Source organism: Phodopus roborovskii, unplaced genomic scaffold, assembly GCF_943737965.1.
Source record: "Phodopus roborovskii unplaced genomic scaffold, PHOROB, whole genome shotgun sequence".
NCBI classification, from domain to species: Eukaryota; Metazoa; Chordata; class Mammalia; order Rodentia; family Cricetidae; genus Phodopus; species Phodopus roborovskii.
This window is the reverse complement of record NW_026125506.1, coordinates 2,408,099-2,431,768: the sequence shown is the minus strand read 5'-3', so window position 1 is coordinate 2,431,768 and position 23,670 is coordinate 2,408,099. Positions and strand designations below refer to the sequence as shown.

The 23,670-nt window shown below is 49.7% G+C and overlaps 1 protein-coding gene across 1 annotated transcript in view; it reads left to right on the top strand.

Moving 5' to 3' along the window:
* The window catches only part of Myo18b (myosin XVIIIB), a 189,161-nt gene that overhangs the window by 66,371 nt on the left and 99,120 nt on the right, over positions 1-23,670 (top strand). Inside the window, exons 27-30 of the mRNA XM_051176362.1 lie at positions 8,738-8,799; positions 14,138-14,266; positions 14,530-14,673; positions 16,298-16,387. Coding sequence (XP_051032319.1) covers positions 8,738-8,799; positions 14,138-14,266; positions 14,530-14,673; positions 16,298-16,387 — 425 coding nt within the window. The remainder of the gene's footprint in view (positions 1-8,737; positions 8,800-14,137; positions 14,267-14,529; positions 14,674-16,297; positions 16,388-23,670) is intronic.

Genomic DNA, 23,670 nt, shown 5'->3' with positions numbered 1-23,670 from the left:
ACCCTCACCCTGAGGTGGCCCACGCGAATGTTTGAGGAGTACCTCACGCGAGGAGGAAATGAACAGGCTGTCTCAGGGCCTTTGCACTGGCTGTCCTCTCTCCACGGTTCACAGATGTACCCTTTGCTAGCCAACCCCAGCTCACGGACACCCATGAACAAGTTCTCTTGTTCTGACGTCTCATGAGTCCTCACCCTTAACTGAAATTGAGTTTCCCAGCAAGGACTCGGTAATTTTAACCAGATGGCTGGGTACACACACAGGCGTGTGTGTGTGTGCACACACAAGCACGAATGAGCATGTGTATGTGTGTGCACATGTGTACCCAGACACAACACAGGCACAAGTAAGTTACACTATTGTACACACACAGATAGATACATATAGGCACACACATATGCATGCGTGCATACACACACACTCTCACACACTCCCACACACTCATACACTCATATACACACACTCACACACACTCATATACACACACTCAATCACACACTCTCCCACACACTCTCTCTCACACACACACACATACACAACACACACTCTATCTTTGTAATTTACCCTTATTTTTCTGTTTACAATCCTGCTCCAAATCCATAAAACCAAGTCTTCCCTCCTCACACCCCACTCTCCACAACACAGCTGCCCCATGATGAACGGCAGTGGGCTTGTAGGAGGTTAGGGCCTGGTGACATCCACATGGCAGCCCTAGAACGCAAGCACCTTCAGCCTCTTTGGCAAACGAGGCCCTTAACAATGAAGCAAGCCCACTCAGGCAAGTGGCTATCCGTCTACCCCAGTCTCTTCACCTCCAGAGTGGGAGCAGCAGCAGCAGCAGCCTCCATGCGCGTCCTAAAGATAAAATACTGTGGAGCAGCCCACGTGCAGACTCAGGTCCCTGGCACATGGGCGGGGCTTCACTGCCTCTATCAATAGCACAGATGTTGTCCACAGCCACACTTAGCCATCACGTGTGTGTGAGTGTGTGTGTGTGAGAGTGTGTGTGTATGAGTGTATGTGTGAATGTGTGTGAGTGTGTGTATGTGAGTTGTGTGAGTGTGTGTGTGAGTGTGTGTGAGTGTGCGTGAATGTGCGTGAGTGTGTGTGTGAGTGTGTGCACCCAGCTGTACTTGGAACCCTCCACGCTGCCATCCTCAGTGAACCATGAGGTTGGAGAGGTTAAACAGAGCCACAGTCTTTGGCCCCATGGTTTCTGTCCTCTGTACTAGGACACGGGGCACCTCCAGCAGCAGACACAGGTCCTTCTGTGTGGTTCCCCCCTTCTCTGAGAGTAATCTGCCCCTCTCTGTTTGGCAGCACATTTTGGAAGCCCCACAGTTTGGTTTGGGTCCAAACTAATTGGCATGTGAGGTCTTTTCTCCTTGGTACACACTTGCTTGATCACCACACAGAGGGTCCACAGTGCTGGAGAGTCTGGGGCTCCTGAGCAGTTGAAACTGAGGCAGGCTGGGGGCATGTGGGAGCTTCCTGTGGGGGTGACGGTAAGGCTCATGGCAGCGTTTGGACTCTGAACAAGTCAGCAGGATTCTGTTGCTGCTAAGCCGAATCCACCTCCGTACCAGAGAATGGAAAATTACCAGTGCAATGCAATGGACTTGGCTGGGAGTATTTTTTTCTTTTTTTGCTTCTCATTCTTTTTCCTTTTTGTTCACAAATTTCATTTGCTGGGGCACAGAGTTTTGTAGCAAAGGAAAAAAAAAAAAACCGTCCTGCCTCTTATGAAAAAGCTGATAAATATTCACTTGTCAAGCAACAAGATGGGCTATGAATTAAACATGATCGTGTGCTCCGGTCTGCAGGCTCTGAAAGCAGAGTGGTTAAGACCTCAGGATTCAGTGAGACAGGTCCGACAGCGAAGAAAGGTCAATGTTGTCATTAGACACTAGACGGCAGCAGAGTGGATTCTTGTCTGGGTGGAAAATGGACCCTAGCAAGTCACCCTTGCTCCTGATTGGTGTTGTCTTTGCAAGCTGTGCCGGCTCTTCAGAGAAGTGCTCTCTCTCATTCTGGGTACCTGCACACCTGCATCACAAAATAGTTTCCTGGTGTTGGAGCGCACACCTGTGATCCCAACACTAAGGAGGCAGAAAGTTCAGGAGTTCACTCTCATCCCCAAGGCACAAGGTGGCAGAGTTAGAGCCTGAGACAGGTGTTCCAACACAAAATCTTCTGCCCATGGAATTAGTTGCTCAGCAGAGGTGGCTGAAGCAGGACTTCAGAGTCACTCAAATGCAGACTCTCACTCTGGGGTCTTATGCAGCACATTAAAAATAATTATTATGGGTAGAGAGATTGCTTACCCATGAAGAGCCCTTATTGCAATTGCAGAGGACCCAGCTCACCACCCCCTTGTAACTCCAGCTCTGGGGGATTTAATGCCTCCTTTTGGCTTCCACAGCACCTGCCTGTACACTCACGGGGACGCATACATCTAAATTCGATTAATTAAAAACATAAGGAGGTGACTATAGTTGTATCACTTTTCTTGCTGTGAGGAAGCAACCAGAGGATGGACGTTCTATGTGTGAACCATCATGGCCAAGGGAGAGGTGGTGTTAGAAGTGGTTTGTGTCCTTGGCAGCAGGGGCTTGAGTGCTTGCACCACCTGAATCCAGTTACTTTACCCCAACCCCAGAGGGAGCTGTCCACACTCAGGGTGCTGAACTTGCTGCCCTCATCCCACAGAGCTTAGGTCTCTGAAGCTTTCTCTGTTATCTGCCGGGTTCTGGCCTTTGGGTAGCTCTTCTAATCACTGTGTTTCTCCAACGCATGATCCAATCCCATCACATGTGCAGGATGTCCATTGGTGTGCCTCTTTGCCCACATGCTGCTTACTCGGCACCCTGTGGGTTAAACGAAGAAGCAGTCTGCCTTCAACCATGGTGTGGCCAATGTGCTAGGCAGGGTGAGCATTAGAGCTGGATGCCTTGGCTTCAAACCATTCCTTCTTCCACAACTTTCTGGGGATTGAAGCCTATTACCTGGTAGCTGTCTGAACTAAGGCTAGCTCAGAGCAGCGTCCAGCACAGCTCTGAGTTATTCTCCCATATCAGACTCTACTCCATATTCTTTCTGGCTACACCCCTCCCTGACATCCTGGACACAGGAGGATACTCTTGATAAAACTCTGGGGCAGAATTTTTATATCTAATTGATCTATCAATTATTAAGAGACAGGTGTTAACGCCCCTGGCCACTTGTGTTGAGCTGTCTTGCTTTTCTTTAATGCCATCCATTTTCTGCTTCTCATGTCTTGAGGCTTTCCGGCTAGGTGCTGAGATAATTTGCCTGTGTGGCCAGGGGAGGGGGAGTTTAACCCTTTTATCGCTGGACACGTTCCTAGCTGTTTGTGGCAATGGCTTCAGCTTAAGTCCAGTTTTGTTTGTGCCGATGCCGACATCGTCTCCCTTATGGTCTCCATTTGAAGGGTGTTATTTTGTCTGTGGGGCTCTGGTCTGAATTCCTCACAAGCAGTCGTCTGGTTTACCATGTATTGGCTGGGTTGCTCTTCTCATGGGCCATCTGAGGAGCCTGGCAATGTTCCAAAGATGGTAGAGTGTATCTTCATTCATCAGGCTTCCTTTAGATTTAATATTAACTGAGTTCTGGTGTGGGAGGTAAGAGCATTTGTTCCACAGATCTGCCTCCCCCTGAGGCTTCTGTGCCATTGTTACATGTACAAATTATAAACCCATTAATGCAACTTGACACGTTCCTTTCAATTAACCTTATGTCTTCTAAATTCATTAAAATGTTTTTATAATATTTTCTCTTTTTTGAGATAGTGTCTCATCGTGTAGCTCTGACTGTCCTGGAACTCACTCTGTGGACCAGGCTGGGCCTCAGACCACTGAGATCTACCTGCCTCTGTCTCCCGAGTGCTGGAGTAGAGGCGTGCGCCTCCACAAGGGCCTTGTACTATTCCCTTGTCCTTTCATACTAATGCTTCCTGCTGTTCTTGAGTCTTTAAAGTCTTGAGTCACTACTTATTTCAGCCTGTTATACAGATACAAGGTCTGGTAACAGTGACTTCCTAGCCTATGTGTGCCTGGGCAGGGTATTGAGTCATCTTTGTTTTGGGAGGACAGGGAGCATAGCTCGGTCAGGCGTAGGGGCCTTGATTGACAGGCCTTTTCCCTCCCTGAGTATTGACTATGTAGTCCCATGGCCTTGTGGACAGCACTGGTCTAATTTATTTTCCATGGCTGTTACAAAGATGGTGAACTGAGAGGAGCAAAGGGTTTATTTCTGCTTATGGGTCATTGTTCATCACAAGGCAGGTGAGGATGGGCACTGAAGCAGGAACTTAGGCAGAATTCTGCTGGCCGGGGCTCCTCTCTCTCTCTCTCTCTCTCTCTCTCTCTCTCTCTCTCTCTCTCTCGGTCTCTGTGTCTTGGTTTCTGTGTCTGTCTCCATATCTTTCTCTATCTCTGTCTCTTGGTCTCTTTGATTATCTGTCTCTCCATTTCTGTCTCTCTCTGTCCCTTGGTCTCTGTGTCTGTCTCTGTCTCTCTGTGTCTCTGTCTCTGTATCTCTCTCTTTCTCTATCTCCATCTCTCTTTCTCTGTCTCTTGGTCTCTGTGTCTGTCTCTGTCTCTGTCTTGTGTGCTTGCTCCCACCCCCCATTTTCTCATACAGCCCGAGACCACCTTCCCGGGAATGGTGTCACCCATAGCGGGTGGGACCATCTGACATCCGTGAACAATCAAGGGGACAGTTACAGGGCGGTGTGACCTGGGGGATCCCCACACTGAAGGTCCTCCTTCCCAAGAGACTCTGGTCGTGTCGCTGTTTGACTGGTCCTTCCCTCTTGCGTTTTCAAGACTCCCTGATGAGTTTAGCTTGTTTTCCACGCTGCCATGTTCTCTGTCCTCCTTCATTCATTATCTTATTTGTAACTCACCGACCTCCTGGGTCTCTAGGCAGTTTTTATGTTTTTGGAGGGAGTAAACTTTGGGGGAAGTGTGAAGCATGGATCTTTGTTCCATTTCCTCTACTTCCCTCCTCCCCTTCTGAGGCTTCCGCCATGCAAGGACTTTGACGATGGAAGTTTTTTTCCGCCTGGTCCCACAGCCGTTTAGTCCCAAGTAAACACAGGGAGGCTTCTTGTATTAATTATAAACTGTTTGGCTGATGGCTCAGGCTTCTTACTGGCTCGCTCTCTCCTAGTTATTGACAATTTTTTTTCATCTAAGTATTTCTATGTGGTCTTGGCTTACCAGAGAATGCTCAGACCTTTTACTCGTTTGGTGACTGCGTGGCGTCTCCCTGGCATCTCCTTTCTGCATCCTCTCCCCAGAATTCTCCTCTGGTCGCCTATACTTGCTGCCTGGCTACTGGCCAATCCGCATTTACTCATCAAACAATAAGAGAAACAGATGTTCACAGCATACAGGGCACCCCACCCCCATCAGGACTTGATTCTGTCACTGGGTGGGACTCATTTTTCTTTTCCCACCTTTCTCTGTTCTTCAAACTGAGTAATTTCCTTTGGTGTCACTCCCAACCAACCAACTCATCTGCCAGCCCGGTCTGCTGTCAAGCCCCATGGAGAAGTTGCCTTTTTAGCTATTTGATTTTTTTTTTCAAAATGAAGAATTTTCATATGTAGTTTTTATTCCTTTGTATCTGTACATCTCTTTAATGATACTTTACATCTAATGCTCACTGTGAAGTTTTCCTATTTTTTTTTTTTTTTTTTTTTTTTTTTTTTGGTGTTAGGGATCAAACCCAGAGCCCTGAACATGCTCAGCAGAGAGTCTGCCACACAGACACATACAGCCTGTTCTGTCTTTTCAACTCATTAAGTGGAACTTTCTTCAGGTCTTTGAACAAATCTACTGTGAATACTTGGAAATCTGAGCGCTAAAGTCCACATTCTGAGCCCAGGAGGTTTATTCCATTGGCCACGCCCTCCTCCCCCCCCTCTGTGTGTGTGTGTGTGTGTGTGTGTGTGTGTGTGTGTGTGTTTATTCTGGCTGAGAATCTGCTGCTGCTTTCTGCTTTCTTGGTGTGACTCACCTGGTGTCCCCACTGCACAGGCAGAACTGTTTGGGGTTCGGGGACCCGGGATGAAAAAGCCCCAGGCAAAGGGGTGGCAGCTCCCACTGCTCCAACCCAGCCTTCAGCGGGCTTCCTGATTGGCGTTTCGTTGACTCTTTTTGTTCAATCTGCTGAGTTTGTCCCTTTATGAAATTGTAGCCATTGTCATGATGGTTGGGGAGAAAATGCTCCTTGCTCCACCATTTTGGGTACCTCTCTCTTGGATGCCACTCCTACGACCTCTAAGTTCCCTTCCTTTAGCCAGGTGTATGACCCCCACGATCTGCTCTGTAGCAGGAGTAACTTGCTCAAGGTCACCCAGCCAGTGAACGAAGTGTCTGGGCTTGGTGTCAGCATCAGAGGGATCCTCTCCTGAACCATTGCCCTTCCCATTGCACTGGGCCTCAGTTGCTTCCTAGGCTAATATATATATAATTTATTGCATAGGCTTGGATACAAATTATGTACAGGCCATTGGAACAGTAGCTGGGATCAAAGGGCAGGCTGAATACTGTTTCTTTTGAGACAGGGTCGCTCTATGTAGTCCTGGCTGCCTGGAACTCACTATGTAGACCAGGAAGAGGAAAAGCTGACATGACAAAGAAGCCATTCCACACAGCAACCTGGACCCCTGCCACATCTCTATTTATTTATTTGTAAAATAACAGGCTGTTGGACAATGATTGCATTGTGTTGAACTAAATTCATTAATTGATATCTGGCCTAAACAAAGAGCATTTCCATATGGTTCAATCACATATTAATATTAATGAAGACAACACAAACAGCAATTAAATAATTAAATGCAAAGTCACTTACAAATTTTCCTGTTCACTCAGTGAAGTCTCCCCCGAGGGCTTTAAGGTATAGACAGGGTTATTATCATCATTTTACAGGCCACAAAGGGAATCAGAGATACACCACTCACTTGCACTCCACCAGCTGAAGCAGAGCTCTCGCCGGTCTCTCTTAGAAGCAGAAGGGTCCCCCCTTTCCCAAGGCTGGCGTTCTTGTCCACATCGGAACAATTTTAGGGAAATCAGGAGCTACAGAAGACACCTCCATCCCTATAGTGTCTGAGCTTACCATTAGGCGGTGTCTATACTGCGTCTGAGAACATGAGGATCATGGAGTGTTAGAACCTCTCCCGGGGTTGTGTGCAAACAGGACACTGAGGGTGTGGTTTGGTGCCCAACTTCCCTGGTGTAGTATCTGTGTATCACATGGTATGTGAGGTCCCACAAACAGCTGAGATTCATTCCTCCATGTTTTCAAGAGGAATCTGACGCTGGTTGTGAAGTACTGGCCTGAGATCTTCTCATGGATGCTTGAAGTCAGACCTGGTCCCAGGTGGCTGCAGCTCCCTGTCTTGTCGTTTGAGTCAGGGTATTTCTGGGTATCCCAGACTGGCCGTAGGCTCAATCCTCCTGCCTCAGCCCTGCAAAGTGCTGGTGTTAGCCCCAGATCCACACACTCTTTCTCCAAGCACACACTCTAGTCATTGCCTCTAAAAGAGACATAGAAAAATGTCTCTGGCTGTGATTCTGCTTTCCCCACCCATCCGTCTTACTTCCAGCCAGTTTTTACCCTCCTTTTCTTCTCGTGCAGAGAGAAGAGATGTTATATTTGGGTGTGTTGGCTTTATGTGTCTTTGCTGCCTACAACTCCCTTGGAGAATTTTCTTCTCTTTTTGGCTAAAATGTAATAAATGAAACCATTCAGAGTTGGAGGGGGGGTGATAGGAGGGTTTTTCCAGGGTGTCAGGGGATTAGATTTTTCAACAAGCAATTTTAGGGGGGGGTGTCTCAGGAAGTATCCCATGATGCCCCTGGCCTGAAGGCTGGTGGCTATTTCACTCAGCTGCTGTGTCTTCCGACCCTCACTCCCAATTCTTCCCAAGTGTTGCCGTTGCTCAGGGTAGGTAGTTCATCCTGATAATAGGTTTCCAGACTATCCACGGTGGGAACGCATATGGGGGCGGAGGCAGAGTTGGAGGGCGGCAGTGGTCATATTTGCAGGGGACAATCTGAGGGGCCGGGGTCTAGCAGGGTGTTCTGTGGTTTCTGTGACTATTTGACAAAAGGGAGATTAGGCAGGAATTCATCTCTGCCTCCTTCCAAACCTACAAGGAAGGTAACTTCTCCTGCAGGGAAGTTCATTTGACCTCTGGCTGGATCTCTGTGACTTGGGTCCCCATCCCCCCATCCCCCGCCTCCTTCTACCATCCCTTCTCCACATTCACTGAGTCCTCCACGGAGTCCTCACCGTGTGTAGGAAGTGTCTTAGTGCCATGGAGGGAGGAGGAGATGACATGCACAGGCGCCCCCTGTGTGACTGAGGTCAGGCCAGATAGGCACAGTTAATGGCCACCTCGTCGCAGACACAGGGATGCTATTCTTGGCGGCCGCTGCCCACACCCTTTTACCTCCAGTCTTAGATGTCTTCCGTGGGACGGGTGTGGTGGATGAAACGCCAAGGCCTCCTGGAGGTTTCAGTGGCGTGTGGCAGGGGCCCGTGGCTTGCTTCGCGCCTGCTCTGGTTCCTCTGAGTTTGGGCTCTGCTTGCTCCTGCCGCCTCGTTCAGCCAGGCAGTGAGCCTGCCCTTCAGTTTGCGTCTCTTTATTTCCTCCATGCTCTCTTTGAACTTCTCTCTTCCCCCCCCCCCCAGGCAGTGGAGGAACTCTTGCAGGCACTGGATCTGGAGAAGAGAGCGGTGGCCGTGGGGCACAGCCAAGTGAGTAAACATCTTGGTGGGGACACCCTTCCTCATAGGAGCTCAGCACCCAATCCTTGTCCCACCCAATGGCCCATTTCCACTCCAGGTCTATCTTTTCTAGACTACAGGGGACGAATGAATTCTGTCCCTGTCCTTCTTGCAAAATCAAGATGACATTGTATCACATGGGTGGAAGTAACACCAGAAATAGTCGTTCTTAGAGGCAACCGGCTCAGGAGCCTCAGGTCTGGAAGGGCTAACGTCTGGGCCTTAAAATGACGTTCTGAGCTCCAGAAGGAAATGCTTATAGCCAGAAATTGTTCTTAAAGGAGAGAGTACCTGTTTGTACAGAAGTTGATTTAACAGAACAAAGAAAGCAAGCAAGAGAGAGGGGGGGGGATCAGAATGGGCTGCCCCATGGTGGGTTTTGGATTTTATAGCAGTGCTTATGAATATTTATGAGTCAGGTGCTACATTCATGAAGGAGGGCTCTTTTGTTCCCAAATCTTCCCTTATGGGAATTTCTTTTCACAGTCCCTATAAACTACAAACGGGAAGGATGTCAACATTGCTGTGCAAGCCATGTTCTATGTCAGGCTTCAACATAATACCCGACCAAAGCAGTTTCATGGGGAAAGGGTTTCTTCTGGTTTATAGTTCTAAGGGATACAGTTCACCATGACAGGGGAAGAGCAGTGGCTGGGGCAGGTGCCTGGATCGTCACATAGCACGGGCAGTCAGGAAGCTGTGAGAGAACAGGAAGTGCAGCCTGCCTATGAAACCTAAGGCCCACCCCCAGGGACGCATTTCCTTCACCAAGGTTCCACCCCCTAAAGGTTTACAGTTGTCCTAACAGCACCACTAGCTGGCAGGTACCAGATGTTGGAACACGTAAGGGGTGTTTCACATTCAAACCCCAACACAGACCCTTAGGTGCGTGTGTGGGCTGACACGTGACAGTTAAATACATGTCAGTGACATTTAACAACAAAGATGTTCTGACCGTAAGGAGATGGCTGCCAAGTTGCACCTGGCTTTCCTCAGTTACATTGTGTCTAACTGCATGACTACTGTATCAGAAGGAAACATGCTTCTGCAGATGTGGTCTGCTACTGTCTCCTTTGCAAGTGGCTGTCGTACAACCCTAGTTCTTGGCAGTCAGGGGATGGAGGAAAGAGCCTCAGGAGGGTATGGGATGCTCTGAGGGAAGATAGCAAAGGGTTCGAAGCTGAAAGCTCCTCCCCGTCTGCTGAGATGTTTATAGTAGTCTCTGGGCTTCCCCAGAATTCCCGGGTGCTATTGATTTTCAAGAAAGAAAGCATGGTGTTTTTGGGCTCCCAGATTCTTTGACCCCAGAGCCTTCAGTCTTGTTTTGAGGCATGCTCATTACCAGCTCTGGAGGTGAGCACAGGTTTTCAAACTCAAGAACCACATCAGCGGTGGGCAGGGCACCGGAGACAAACTCAGAACCCAGATTGGAAAGGGGTGGTCGCTCACAGATTGTTTAGCATAGCTGGCTGATCTGAGGCCCCCGGGGAAGGACTCTGCTCTCCCTGTAGACACCATGGTCATGGAAACTTCTTCCAGGTGAGCTCCTGGGTGAGCTCCCAGCCATCCCACTGCTTGCTGGTCACTAGCCCAGCCCGTTCTAAGCACACTAGCATCTCACTCTGGCCTCTGGTCCAAGCTGGAGCTCACTGTGGGCTTGATTGGATTGCCCCGGTGTGTGGACCTTTGCCAATGTCTCCAGTAGCCAGAATACACCAGTCAGTATCTGGGCTCTCACTACAAGCCGCAGACTCCCAGGCAGCTCCACGTTCTTTGACTTTTCCTCCCAGATGAGCAGACTGAGCTCTGAGTAACTCATTTATTTGTAGAGACCCACAGGGAGCGAAGGCTGCCAAGTTCCAAGGTCCTCCCCACAGACTGAGGTCCCGCTGCTCATTGGTGCCAGTGGACAGTGTGCTCACACATGGCTCCCATAGTCTTGACTCAGGGTGGAGGTGGGGATTGTTCCTCAGCTCCACCCACTTCATCCCTCTAGTCTGCCCACAGGTACATCGCCCAGGAGCTTGCACAAACCCCAAATCCTCAGACTCCACCAGGACCCACTGGAGCAGAAACTGCAGGGTTGGAGCCCAGCGGCTGTTGTCACGGGCTCTCTAGGCAACTTTGATGCATGCTGGAGTCTAAGAACCACTGGGCTAGATAATTACCCAGTTATTTCACGAATACAGAAATTGGTCCCCACAGCCCCAGCAGCCACTGCAGAGTAAGGAGAGAACAGAAGATACCGTGTGTGGGTTTTACAGAGGCAGGCGCTGCCAGTAGAGAAGCCTAAGCTTCCTCTAACAATACGTAATTGTCATCGCATAATGCTTGTTATTTGCCAGGAGTGATGGAGGCAAGGCGATCTCCGAGAAGCCAGGCTCAGCACCAGTATGGGTTCCTTGGGACAGGTACAGAATCTTGCCATTGTAGAGCCTGGTACCGACAGGGAGGAAGACACAGAAAAACACAGTCAGAGAGACAGAAGCAGCTACCCCATCCCTGCCCAGGCTCTGAGCTTCCTAATTGGCCAATGTCACAGTTACCACATCTGTAGCATAGAGCCTGCTCTCTGCCTCCTGCCTGCCGGTGTCATTTAGCAGGGCCAAGCTGCCGTTCCTTACACAGTTCATCCATCAATGGGGTAAAGGTATTTATCAGAGGAAGTCACACTTTAATACTCAAAGAGCTGAAACCCTCAGAGCCGGAGAGAGAGCTTACTTGCAGAGGACCTGAGCTCTGTTCCCAGGACTCATGTGGAGGCTCCCCAGCTGCCTGCAACTCCAGCTCCAGGGAATCCAATGCCCTGTTCTGATTTCCACTGCCACCTGTGTGTGTGTGGTGCACACATACTCACACAGGTGAACACAAATACATATTAAGATTAATGAATCTTTAGGGCACTGAAAGATCTGGGTGTTCATTTGTTTGTTTGAAAGAGCTGAAGCCCCTCTAGCACATACACAGGAACTGCCCCAAACAAGACCTTTTGAAAAGCCTGGCTTCTGCAGTTTTAGGTCAAGAACCCGGGTGCATTCCTTAGAAGTGGGGTGCGGGATGCTCCTCTCTGCTCAGGTCTGAGGAGCAGCTGAACCCCTGGGAAGGGAATCATTCAGGGTTCCCCTTGTGGTTTTCCCAGCCCCTGACCCCTTATCAAGGTGTGTGCTGCAGGCTCTGACAGTTTGACCAAGTATGATTCCACATGTAGACAGACTGCCCACTAATATCATGTTTTCAAAAAAGGGGGCGGGGGAATAAAAGAAATGTGCAGATCAAGACCCTGGCCTCCGCAGAGCTGACGACTCTTGGACTTGCTCCCACGCTGAGCACAGTCCTTTCCAATTATCTTTCAAATGAAAGCCTCATACTTAATCAATATTATGTTGGGCAGCGCCCACCACTGACTGTAATACATAAAAAACGCTGTCATCGTTTTGATCATTGATTTTTTTTTAAATGGTAGCTTTTGGGACCCACCAGCTTGTGAAATTAATACCGTCATTATTGAGCAATCTGAGGGTTTGGAATGACTGGTGTTTCTATTTCTGTAAGGATGGTCTCCTGGTAGCCCTGGGTCATGACAAGCACTCTCTGGTCTTTGAAACAGTCAGCTCAGAGCTGCTCATTCGCACCTTCCTGAGGGCTTGCAAGCTCACCAATGGGTTCCAGGGCCCCTTACTGAGAATGCACGGAGAGCTTGCCGGGACCTTTGTTCCAGTTACATTCAAATTCCCTTTGGGATTCAACTTCTGATGTTCGAGCCCAGGTCCTGGGTTCGAGTCTCAGAGTTCTGGGCTATCAGTTATTGAACTCATTGGGTGACTTATTTTTGCAGTGGGACCATTGGAGATTAAACATAGGACACAGCTAGGCTATTGGAGTGTTTACCCTCTGAGTCCCATCCCAGAACCCATGTAAAAAGCTGGGTGTGGTGGTGCGCACTGGTAAAACCTAGCATCAGAACCCATGTAAAAAGCTGGGTGTGGTGGTGCACGCCTTTAATCCCAGAGCTTGGGAGGCAGAGGCAGGAGGATCTCTGTGAGTTCTAGGCCAGCCTGGTCTGCAGAGTGAGTTCCAGGACAGCCAGAGCTGCACAGAAAAAACATGTCTGGAAAAACAGAAAACAAAACAAAACAAAAATGAAAATCATAATGGCAAGCCTCTGCGATCCTGCCTGCCAAGTTCTAGTCTGCTCTGAGCACCCAATAAACATCATCCATTAGTTGACAACACCACAAACTCAGGGCTATGCAGACACATAGGAGAAGATGACACCTTTGGGTCCTTCTGACGAATGCAGAGGGTCAGGTCAAGCCCATCACGGAGGCATCTTTCCTTGGCATGCAGGGAGGTGAACCAGGGGTATACTAAGGGTATACTGAACTGTAGGGTATGTAGTCAGAGCACACCCTGCCGGCAGAGCCTTAGGCCTCATAAATCTCTTTAACTCCAACCCAGACCCTGCTGCCTTTTGACTTCTACCAATAGGCACCCCTGAGCTTCTGAGTCATTGCTTCCATCCTCTCCAGTCTGTTTATGGACCGCCCCATTATTGATGCTCTGCAGCCTGGCAGGTGTGGGCTCTGGCAGGAGCCTGGCAGTTCAGGGGAAGGGTGTACAAGCCAGAAGGGTGATGCCCCTTGCCACAGCCTCGGTACCTCTTTCCATGCTGAATTTGGGTGTTTACTACCATCCAGGGGTGACTCTGCACTGTGGTGACTGTCAAACTAAGGTTCCTTCCACCAGACCCGGGGGAGGGGAGGGGGGTTCAGGCAGTGGTCCAGCAAGGCCTTTTCTTCCCTTTTCCCCCTTTGTCTTTGTATTCTTGTCATTGCTCGCTTGGTTTGGTTTTGAGACAGAGTCTCATGTAGCCCAGGCTGGCTTTGAACTCACCACCAGCCAGAGATGACTTTGAACTTCTCATCTTGCTTCTTTCACCCAAGCTCTGGGATTATACAGATGGATGCTCTGGGATTATAGTCCTATGCCATACAGATGGATTCCAGGACTTCCTGCTTTCTGGGCAAGCTTTCTGCCAACAGAGGCACATCTGCAGTCCCAGATCCTGCCTTTGTAAAAAGCCCTAGGGTGGCATCCATCCTGCTGCCGATGTCTGGAGCATGCTGGGTAGCCAGGGGCTAGAGGCAAGAGGAGGAGCCTCAGGAAGGCAGACCAGTGCAATCCTTGAGATCCCATTAAGCCCCAGATGCATCATGAGAAGAGATGGGTTCTGAGTGGCTCATCCTGACACCCTAGCTAGGCAGAGGCCTCACCTGCGCCTCCCCGCACCCTCCCTGCCCCCCCCCAGGTTTTCCTCAAGGCGGGTGTGGTTTCCAGGCTGGAGAGGCAACGAGAAAAGCTGGTGTCCCGGAGCATCGTTCTCCTCCAAGCGGCTTGCAGGGGCTTCCTGTCTCGCCAGGAATGTAAGAGGCTGAAGGTACCGTGCTGTCTCGACCAGCATTTTTGATCTTGTGGGTCTGGGGTGACCGTGTATGACTGGGTACCCCCCTCCATCTGAAGGATGCCCCAGAGGAAGTGTCTGTAGAAGAGCTCACCGTGTTGTGGGGCCACCGCCTGCTGGCCTGTGCTGTGGACGACCTGGAATAGACAGGAGGCTGTGGTCCTCCATTGCTTTGTCTTCCTGTCCTCTTTCGGGGGGGGGGGAGGTGGACCCCATACACCCACATTCTCCTTCTGCAGATCCGGAGGCTGGCCACACAGTGCATCCAGAAGAACCTAGCTGTGTTCCTGGAGGTCAAGGCCTGGCCGTGGTGGGGGCTTCTGGCGTCTCTCCGGCCCCTGCTGAGTCCCACCCTTAGCCTGGAGCAACTTCGAGCCAAGGAGGTGGGTTCGAGCCTCAGGGTGGTGACACTACCTTCATGCCTGTGGCCAGCACCCAGGGCCACTGTGGGCAGTGAGCAGCAGCTCAGCAGTTCTCCACACCTTTGGTTGGAGGCATCTGTCAATGGAGGCTGTGCCCTCCAAACATGGCTGTTCTCTGGGATGCTGATCAAATGCACCAATCACCCTTGGGCTACATGGGTCATTCTGACCTCAGTCATAGGATCTTTGCATCTCTCAGAGAAACCCTTGTCATCCCTCCATCCCCAACATACAGACACACATGCACACACACACATACTCACACACTCACACATACACACACATACAAATAAATATACACACACACAAATATACACACATATACACTCACTACATGCACATGCCCACTCACACACACATATGCACACTTACACACCACACATTTACACACATACATACACATTCACACACACATACACACCCCTTATACACACACGCACACTCATACACACCCCTCACATACACATACACACTCACATACATGCACACTCATATACACACATGCACACTCATACATACCCCACACATACACACATGCACACTCATACACACCTCTCACACACATACACACACATGCATGACACACATACACACTGCACACTCATACACACACATACACACCCCTCATGTGGACAGCTGCTTTGGACAGCTTCCGGTATGTGCTTTCTGATGTTTATTTTCTTACAAAAATGACCAAGTTATGCACAAGGCTCTTTTATTCTAGCACAAACACTAAATATGAGGTATTTACCCTCACACACATACACAATGCACCCTTCATCTAATAATTAACAAAGTTTACGCCAATGCCCCCAAATTGGAAAGAGCCTGAAATCAGACACTTTGATCCAGGCATTTTGGGTGAGGCATACCCCGTGAAGCATGTGCTATACTCTTATCAATCTACCCTGAATATTCCCAGGGGCATGTCAGTGAGTCCTTGCTCGTCCTTCTTCAGTGCAGTATAGTATTCCCTAATGCTCACAGCCTATATGTCATTCTGTCACCTGTGTTACTTCCAACAATGGCATCACAGGCTTGGAGAACTACCCCTGGGGGAAGAGTGACCCTTGAGAAGATGAAGTACTACATGCCCTCTGCCCAGCCCCACAATGCAGCCTAAGGTTGAGCATTGTCCCCGTCTGGACTTGTGCACTCAGTCCCTAGACTAGGCTGTGTGGACCAGGGCTCCCGAGAGCAAAGATGTTGACATTTGGAAACTGTGACGGAGAAGTCACATCATTTGGTTGACAGCACAGGTATGCTGACCGATAACCATGCCATTGCCAGCCACTATTTTTTAAAGTTTTACGTTTTAATTGAAAAATAATAGTTACGTGGATTTACGGGGTGGGATGTAGGGTCTTGATGCCGTGACGTGTATGTGGAGCGAGGAATCCGGCTAGCATGACATGGTGACTTCAAACAGTTCCAGCAAACACAGACTGCGTGGGCATCCTTGTAGCCCTTGAAGAGCTCGCTAAGAGCTGCCTGTCCCTGAAGTCTTGCCCCCGGGACTTCTCCTAACGGGAGTGGACCGTAAGGCCCCTCCCATGCAGCTTCCACATGTGTGTCTGTCTTGCAGGAGGAGCTAACATTGCTGAGCCAGAAGCTGCAGAAGTCGGAGAAGTCGAGAAGCGAGCTCAGACAGAGCACTGACCTACTGGAGGGCAAGGTATGTCATTCGCTGCCCGCCCAGACTCACTGAGCATCTGCTGATGGCAGGGGGCTTTGCGCTACAGACCACAATGCTCCAGCAGTTATGGTACTCATTTTAAGGTTATGGAGGAGGGAATTGAGGCCCTGGCACACCAGCATCTTCCTGACCCCACACAACCAGCCAAGGCTATTTTGTCCCAAAGAGAAAAGCTCCCTACACAAACCCTGAAATGAGAAAAGCAGCGTTGGGGAGAAGGACGTCTTAACACGCCGAATTGAGGGGAGGCAGGCTGTTGATTAGACACAATAAACACCGATAAATATGTGGAGTCAAAGTTGTCATACATGTCATCACATGTTATAGGTAGAGTCCAGAACATTGAGAAACCTTGCTTCAGTCTGCCAGAAGACAAACCATTCTCTGGGGGATAGTAAACACTTATCAAAATATGGACAAATGGTTCCCGGGGTGAGCCGGATGCTTCCTTTTTGCCTTTCCTCAAATTACTGATAATTTGTTTAAAAGCCGTTACAGGAAGCGTACAGTACATGCGAATGAGAAACCCAGCCTTACAGTAAGGTCCCCTTTCCTGGGGCATGGGACCTGCTGCCCGTCATTAACATTTACTGCTAGATATTTTCTCTGTTGAATTTTCCTTCTCTGAGACAGGGTATCACTCAGCCTTGGCTGGCTGGTGTAGCCGAGGATGATGATAGGCTTTTTTTTTTTTTTTTTTTCTTTCTTAAAATGTACTTTTATTTTTAAATTATCACTATTAGTGTGGGTTTGTGCATGTGAATGCAGGGCCTAAGGAGGCCAGAAGAGGGCACTAGATTCCCTGGAATGGGAGTTACAGGCAGCTGTGACTCTCCAGACATGGATGCTGGGGACCAAAATCAGATCTTCTGGAAGAGCAGCAAGTCCCTTTAATCACTGAGTCATCTCTCCAGCCCCTAAACACACATATTCTGAAAATGCAATTGCTCACAATCCCACACATGCATAGGGACTATTTTAATCATACTCCCTGCTCACCCTCTCCCACTCCTCTGAGCTCCTTCCCATCAAGTCCTCTCCTACTACCACATTTAATTAGCATCGTGTGTGCCTGTGTGTGTGCACATGCCTGTGTATGTGTGTGTGGGGTACACAGGTAGCTTACCAGTGGCTATACCACTAAAGACAATGACTCTTCCTCTGGTCAATAGTGCCTCGGCTGGAGTATGCTTGAGTCCCTACCCCTCCCTTCTGGAGCATTGATTGGATTGATCTTGTACAGGTTACACAGCTTCTGTGAGCTCATGGGTGCTACCAGAAGGCGGCATTTCATAGCACAAGCACATGTGTACACACTTACATATGCACACACACAGATGCATGCACACACATGCATAACACACACATATGCATGCAGTGCATGCACACACATGTACAGGTATGCATGTACACACATGTACACATGCACACATGTATAATGCATGTACACACACCACACACGCACACCTGGCTCCTACATTCTTTCTCCCCCATCTTCCATGTTGCTCTGCCATCAGGGATAGTCCTATTTCAAAGATCTGTATTCTCAAGAGTGCAAATAGACTCATGAGAAGAGGCCCAAGCTAAGTAGCAATCATGAAATGCAAATCAATGCCTTGCTAAGAGCCACTTCAGGGTTCAGACAGGCAGAATGGAGAAGGGCTGCAGGGGAGGGTTGGCAAGGACGTGTGTCGCTGCCTCCACATCTCTGGCATGCAAATTGGTGTTACCGTGGGCGAGTAAGCTGGTGTCACAGAGATAAGTGGCCAGTGCTCTGCAGCTCGCCATACCACTGTGGGCTTCTGTGCTAAATGCTAGCCCCCACATATGCGATGAGACAAGGAGAGGTACCTCCCTTCTTCCATCACATGGGTTCTAGGGTTTGAGCTCAGACCAGATGAGCTATCTGGCTGGCCCTGTGGAAGCATTTTCATAGTACCCCATGCTGGACTGAAGATCAGAGGAGGCTTTCAGTTCCATAGCGTAGTTAACCATGAAGTCATAGTAGTGCATGGTCCAGGAAGTCTCAGAGGATGAAGGGCGCTGCCCCTTCCTCTCCTGATCCTTCTCTCTGGTCCTCCCCAGCGGTGGGCTTCCATCAGCATTTACAGTATCAGGCATATTCCTGGGGAGCAGACCTCAGATATAATCAGAAAGCCACTGGTCACCCGTGACTTTCCTGCCACTGTGGCTCCTGTGGGCATTTCTTGCCTGGCAGGTCAACATTGTAGCTTGCAGAATTCAATGCTGGTTGGCAACCTCCCCTTCAACCCCAGGGCCCTGAGTAGCACCTCCCGGCACTGTGATAGCAACATCTTGTGCCCATTGCCAGTGCCGCTCTCTCATCTCATAACCCAAGAAGTACATCTTGTCAGCGAGGTTTGGAGGCTGAAGAAAGGTGCTGATCTTCCTGCTGGAAAATAACGATTATTGGTTTGCATGGGCGTCCGCCCGAGGAGCCAGCAAGGCACGTGCTGCTGTTCTCCCGACCCCATTTCTGGAAGGTTTGACCCAGGAGGCACCTGCCTTCACTAGCTCTTTGACCAGTTCTGAGATGATCCTGTGGCACACTAGTGGGTCTTACTGTGGAATCTGGGGCAGGTCCCCATAATAGATCACACACAACCAGACCCCAGACTTAGTGATGCTGAGTACAGGTGGCCCCAGAGCTCCCCCCCCTTTTTTTTTTTAAAAAAAAAGAAAGTTATCAGATATTGCAGGAATTGCATCTCTGTAGGAACACAAAGGGTCACAAGGCCATGGGTCAGGGAGTGTGCTGAGCGTTCTGTGTGGTCCTGTGGCCCTAACATTTGGGGGACTAGATGACCCTGATCACTATGCATCACAAACATACCCCTGCTGCCCTCCCTTGCCTCTGCACCCGCTTGTTTGCCTGGGGGGGGGGTCAGCAGCTTGAATCATGACCTGGCTTTTTGGACAGTTCTGCAGAGGGGTCTGACTGCCCATCTTCAGTGAAACCGAGGGGGTGGGGGCCAGGAAGAGGCTGCCCCTGGAGAGGGGCTCTTGTGTTCACAGGGTCACAGCCCCTTTCATCTAGTGGGGCATTGCTGTGAGGGGCAGGAGCTCCTGGAGATGCATCACGGGTGGAGAATTTTCTTCCTAAAGCTCTGGGGTTTTCTAAGATCTCATTCATGGCTAAACATGGAGTGTGTATTGGTAGGGAGCAGTGTACACACGGAGGTGACTGGCCAGCCTTGGTGCACATTCAGGGGGAAGGGCTTTGGGTGCTCACTCAACACTTCACCAGAGAGGAAGCAGGCCCTCTGTAACCCACAGCCTCAGTCTGAGGCCATAAACTTGTTTTTTTTCTTCCGTATAGGATGCGGGCTAACTTCTCACGTGATTATCATGGCTGCACCCACGTGCCAGTCCTATATCAAGTGTCCCTGTTGATGGGGAAGGGTGTGGCATGCCAATACACAGCACATACACATAGGCCAGAGCAGAGTAATTACACACTCAACACTGTTGACACTGATGGTGTTGGGGACATTTGAGTTCTGCCCGTTCACTGCGCTAAAACATACAATTAAGAGCCAGGAAGATGGTTCAGTGGGAAAAGCTATTGCTACCAAGCATGCGGCCTGAGTTTGAGTCCCTGAACCTATGTGAGAGCTGGATGCATAACACAGGATCTGTAATCCCAGCACTCCCACTGGGGGATGACGGGCACTGGCATTCACAGCAAAAACCAACGGAGAGAAAACAGCAGAGAGATCTAAGGTTGTCCTCTGTTGCCACACGGGTGCCTGCACACACACACACACACACACACACACGGGGGGGGGGGACGACAGAGCAGAGACAGAGAGATTTATATATGTTAATATGTGTGTGTATATATATGTATATATATATATACATATATATAGAGAGAGAGATGAGAGAGATTAGTACACACATGCAAACACACACAATTGCTTGCTGTTAATCACTTGCCCTCTGTAGAACACTGACCACATCCCTCTGTGCCTGACCCTGTATCTGAGAAAACCCTCCTCTCTCTATTCACCTCCCCCAGGCTCTTCCCAGGTTTGGGAATCTTTGAAAGTCGTAGCTGAAGACGGGGATAGGCTAAGGCATGTGTCCCAAATAGTTACTTGTCTCTGGTTACCCCCATGTGTCCTCATATAAAGCCTGACACACAGTAGGTGTGCGCATAATGCCTGAAGGATCCACAGATAATGATAGCCACAACCCCAGCTGTGTTCAGGTTTTAGTATCTGTCCTGGGCTGCATGCTGTGCCGGATGCTTTTTCCTCAATACTGGGATTGATCTGGGACTGGCACATGCTCTGTGAACTCTCCACCACTGAGCCTCCCCACCCTCTTTTGCAGACAGTGTCTTCTGTTTCACTCAGGTTGGTCTTGAACACATGGTTCTCCTGCCTCAGTCTCTGGGTTACCAGGGTAACCAGCAGGTGCCACCAGGCTGGACCAGTTCCTTTCTCTTAGACTCTATAAAAAAGCAGGTAGCCATTCCTGTTCCCATCTGTCCAGCTTATCCTCAGGGGCCATTGTCCCTAAGCAGAAAGGACATTTCTGCTGATTCCAGCACACGGTGGATCCTGGGAAGGCTGTTAAAGCAATTTCCTGACATCTGTAAAAACTCCACAATGTTTGCAAGCCAGACCACCCATCTTTAAATTGGTTTTCATAGTTCTGAGTGTGGGGTTTCCTCCTCCCCTCCATAGACAGGGCCTCTGTCCATGCATCGAGGGAAGAAGGATGGAAGAAGAGGGGGTGGAGGGAGGGAGGGGGGGAAGGAGAAAGATGGAAAGGAGGGGAGGGGCGAGGAATGGGAAGGTTTGCGTCAATTTGATCACGGCAGAGCATCCCGTAGTCTCTTGCAGCTGGAAGAACTGACTGTCCTTTGGGCTCCAGACTCTGGGTTCCGTGAGGCTAGAAATTAATGCATTAAATTAATTTTGTGCTCCCCATGCTCCAGCTGATTAGCACAAATTAAATTTCACACTAATTGTCTAAGCGAACCATCATGGTGCCCCTGCTTAGGATCAAGGCCGATTCCCATGGTGGGAGGTGGTTATCAGTGTGGCCCTGGGTGTCCCTGGATTGCACAGGTCACTGTCACAGTCCCATGGAGCATTTGCAAGGCCACAAGCAAATCTAACTTGCCCAAAGCAAAGAGAGGGCAGGGATAGGGGGAGGGGCCACTGTGGCCACTGTGATTCTAGCCTGTATTCCTGAGGTCAGCTTCCTGGCTGTGTGCTGGGGACTTTGGTGGGGAATTTACGCTTTAACAAACTCTGAAGTGTGCAAGGCTTCTCTGGCGCACTTTAAAAAAAGAATTATCTGTTTTATGCATATGGTGCTCTACCTGCATGTACACCTTTATCCCAAGAGAAGGCATCAGATCCCACCATAGATGGTTGTGAGCCACCATGTGGTTGCTGGGAATTGAACTCGTGACCTCTGGAAGAGCAGCCATTGCTCTTAACTGCTGAGCCATCTCTCCAGCCCCTTTGGTGCACCATTAAAACCCGCCAGATTGAGGAAGAGCAGAAGGGCCCCTCTTAGAGGCCACCCACCCAGAGCCCCTGGGAGCCCTAATTCTGTAGCCATTATGTTAATTGCAGAGATAGAAGTGAGTTCAAACCTCAGCTCTGCTGCTTGTTGGGGTTCTTCCCCATCTCTGGCTTTCCTGCTCTCCTTTCTCCTGAATTTTTGAGTCACGGCAGGGCAAGGACAGGCTGGAGGGGAGAAGAGGGTGCATAGAATGTACAATGGCCTCAATTTCTGTAGTGCAACTGTTTTCTTGACAACCCAGCTCCCAGATTTAGGCTACCCATCATTCCACGATCCAGCGTGGTGACCGTTCTATGAAGTGTTACGGTAATGGAACAAAGAAACCATAAATCACTGCTCAAGTACGTTGGTGGAAATGTCCATTGTAGCTTACAGAAAATGAGGAACTTCTACCATAGGCCACAGACGCTGGAACTATCTTAGCCTGTTGACTAGGAAGCTAGGAGTGCTAAGTTAATATACTACAAAAGGTTTCATCCGCTGGCCACAGAATGTTAGGTTAGACAAAGAGCGAGGAACGGCTATTCAACGGGCTGAAGATAGCCCAAGACACACTATGATTAGACTCTGGAATCGCAACACCCCAACCACCCCAATGACTGAGGTTGGAAGCAGCCAATGGAATCACACCACCCCAGCCTCCCCAGTGACTGAGGTTGGAAGCAGCCAATCAGCCTTGCAGAGTCCTGTGGGAGGCGGGGCTCTTCCTAGGAACACTTCTTTCTTGCCGGTGTTTTGTTTTCTGATTCCAAAAACCTTAAAAATAGACCCACAGTACACATGTGCATCTCAGGGCAACTGGGGTCCTTGTGAATGCGTCTCCGCGAATGAGTGGGCACCAACGACCTTTATGGACGTCCCGGGGACGCCCCTGGATGGCCCAGGCCCATGAACATGTGGGCGGCACTAACTGGGCTTAGTGGGTTAGAGAGAAACAAAGTTGGGATGGAGATGTATTGAGAGATGGACGGATGTTACCATGTTTCGTTACATATACGAGGCAATGTGTCCATGCGACCGGGACAGAAGACTCCGCCTCTGTTGGTACGTGTGCTACTCCCATGATCAAGGCCCTGGCTGGAAGACTGACTGAGGAAGCCAACACGTACTGCTTCCTTCTCATTCTCTGACTTTTGACCTTATTTATAATTAAAAGTACACAGCGAAGCCCTAGGCTGCATCCCCAGCATGGCACAGACATGGACGGCGCCTATAACCCCAAAAGGATCAGGAGTTCAAGGCCATCCTTAGCTACATAGAGTTAAAGGGTGGCCCGGGCTGTGTGAGACCATGTGTGTACACACGTGTGCATGAACACACATGCATGCATGCGAGCACACACACGCACAAACACGAACAAACACGCACACACCCTTACTTTGCAGTCCCATGCTTTCTGGCTCTGGTGTCTTTCAGAACAGCCAAGAAGAAAGCAGCGTGGACCTAAAGGCTAGGCCTCCACTTCATTCTCTCTTTGATGGTGGTGTGTGATGGTGGTGTGTGTCTTAGCTGTCAGCTCAGGAGAAGGGGGGGGTGTATCTTTATCAACTCCTTCAAAAACACCCAGCTCACATGTCCTGTTAATCCCCTGCCCCCTTCTAACAGGTCTATGCAATCACTAACAACAGCTTACCGGTCAGGTGCACCTATGGGAGCCCGGCTGGGAAGGCAGAGCGCGGGTACCGCAGCCCACA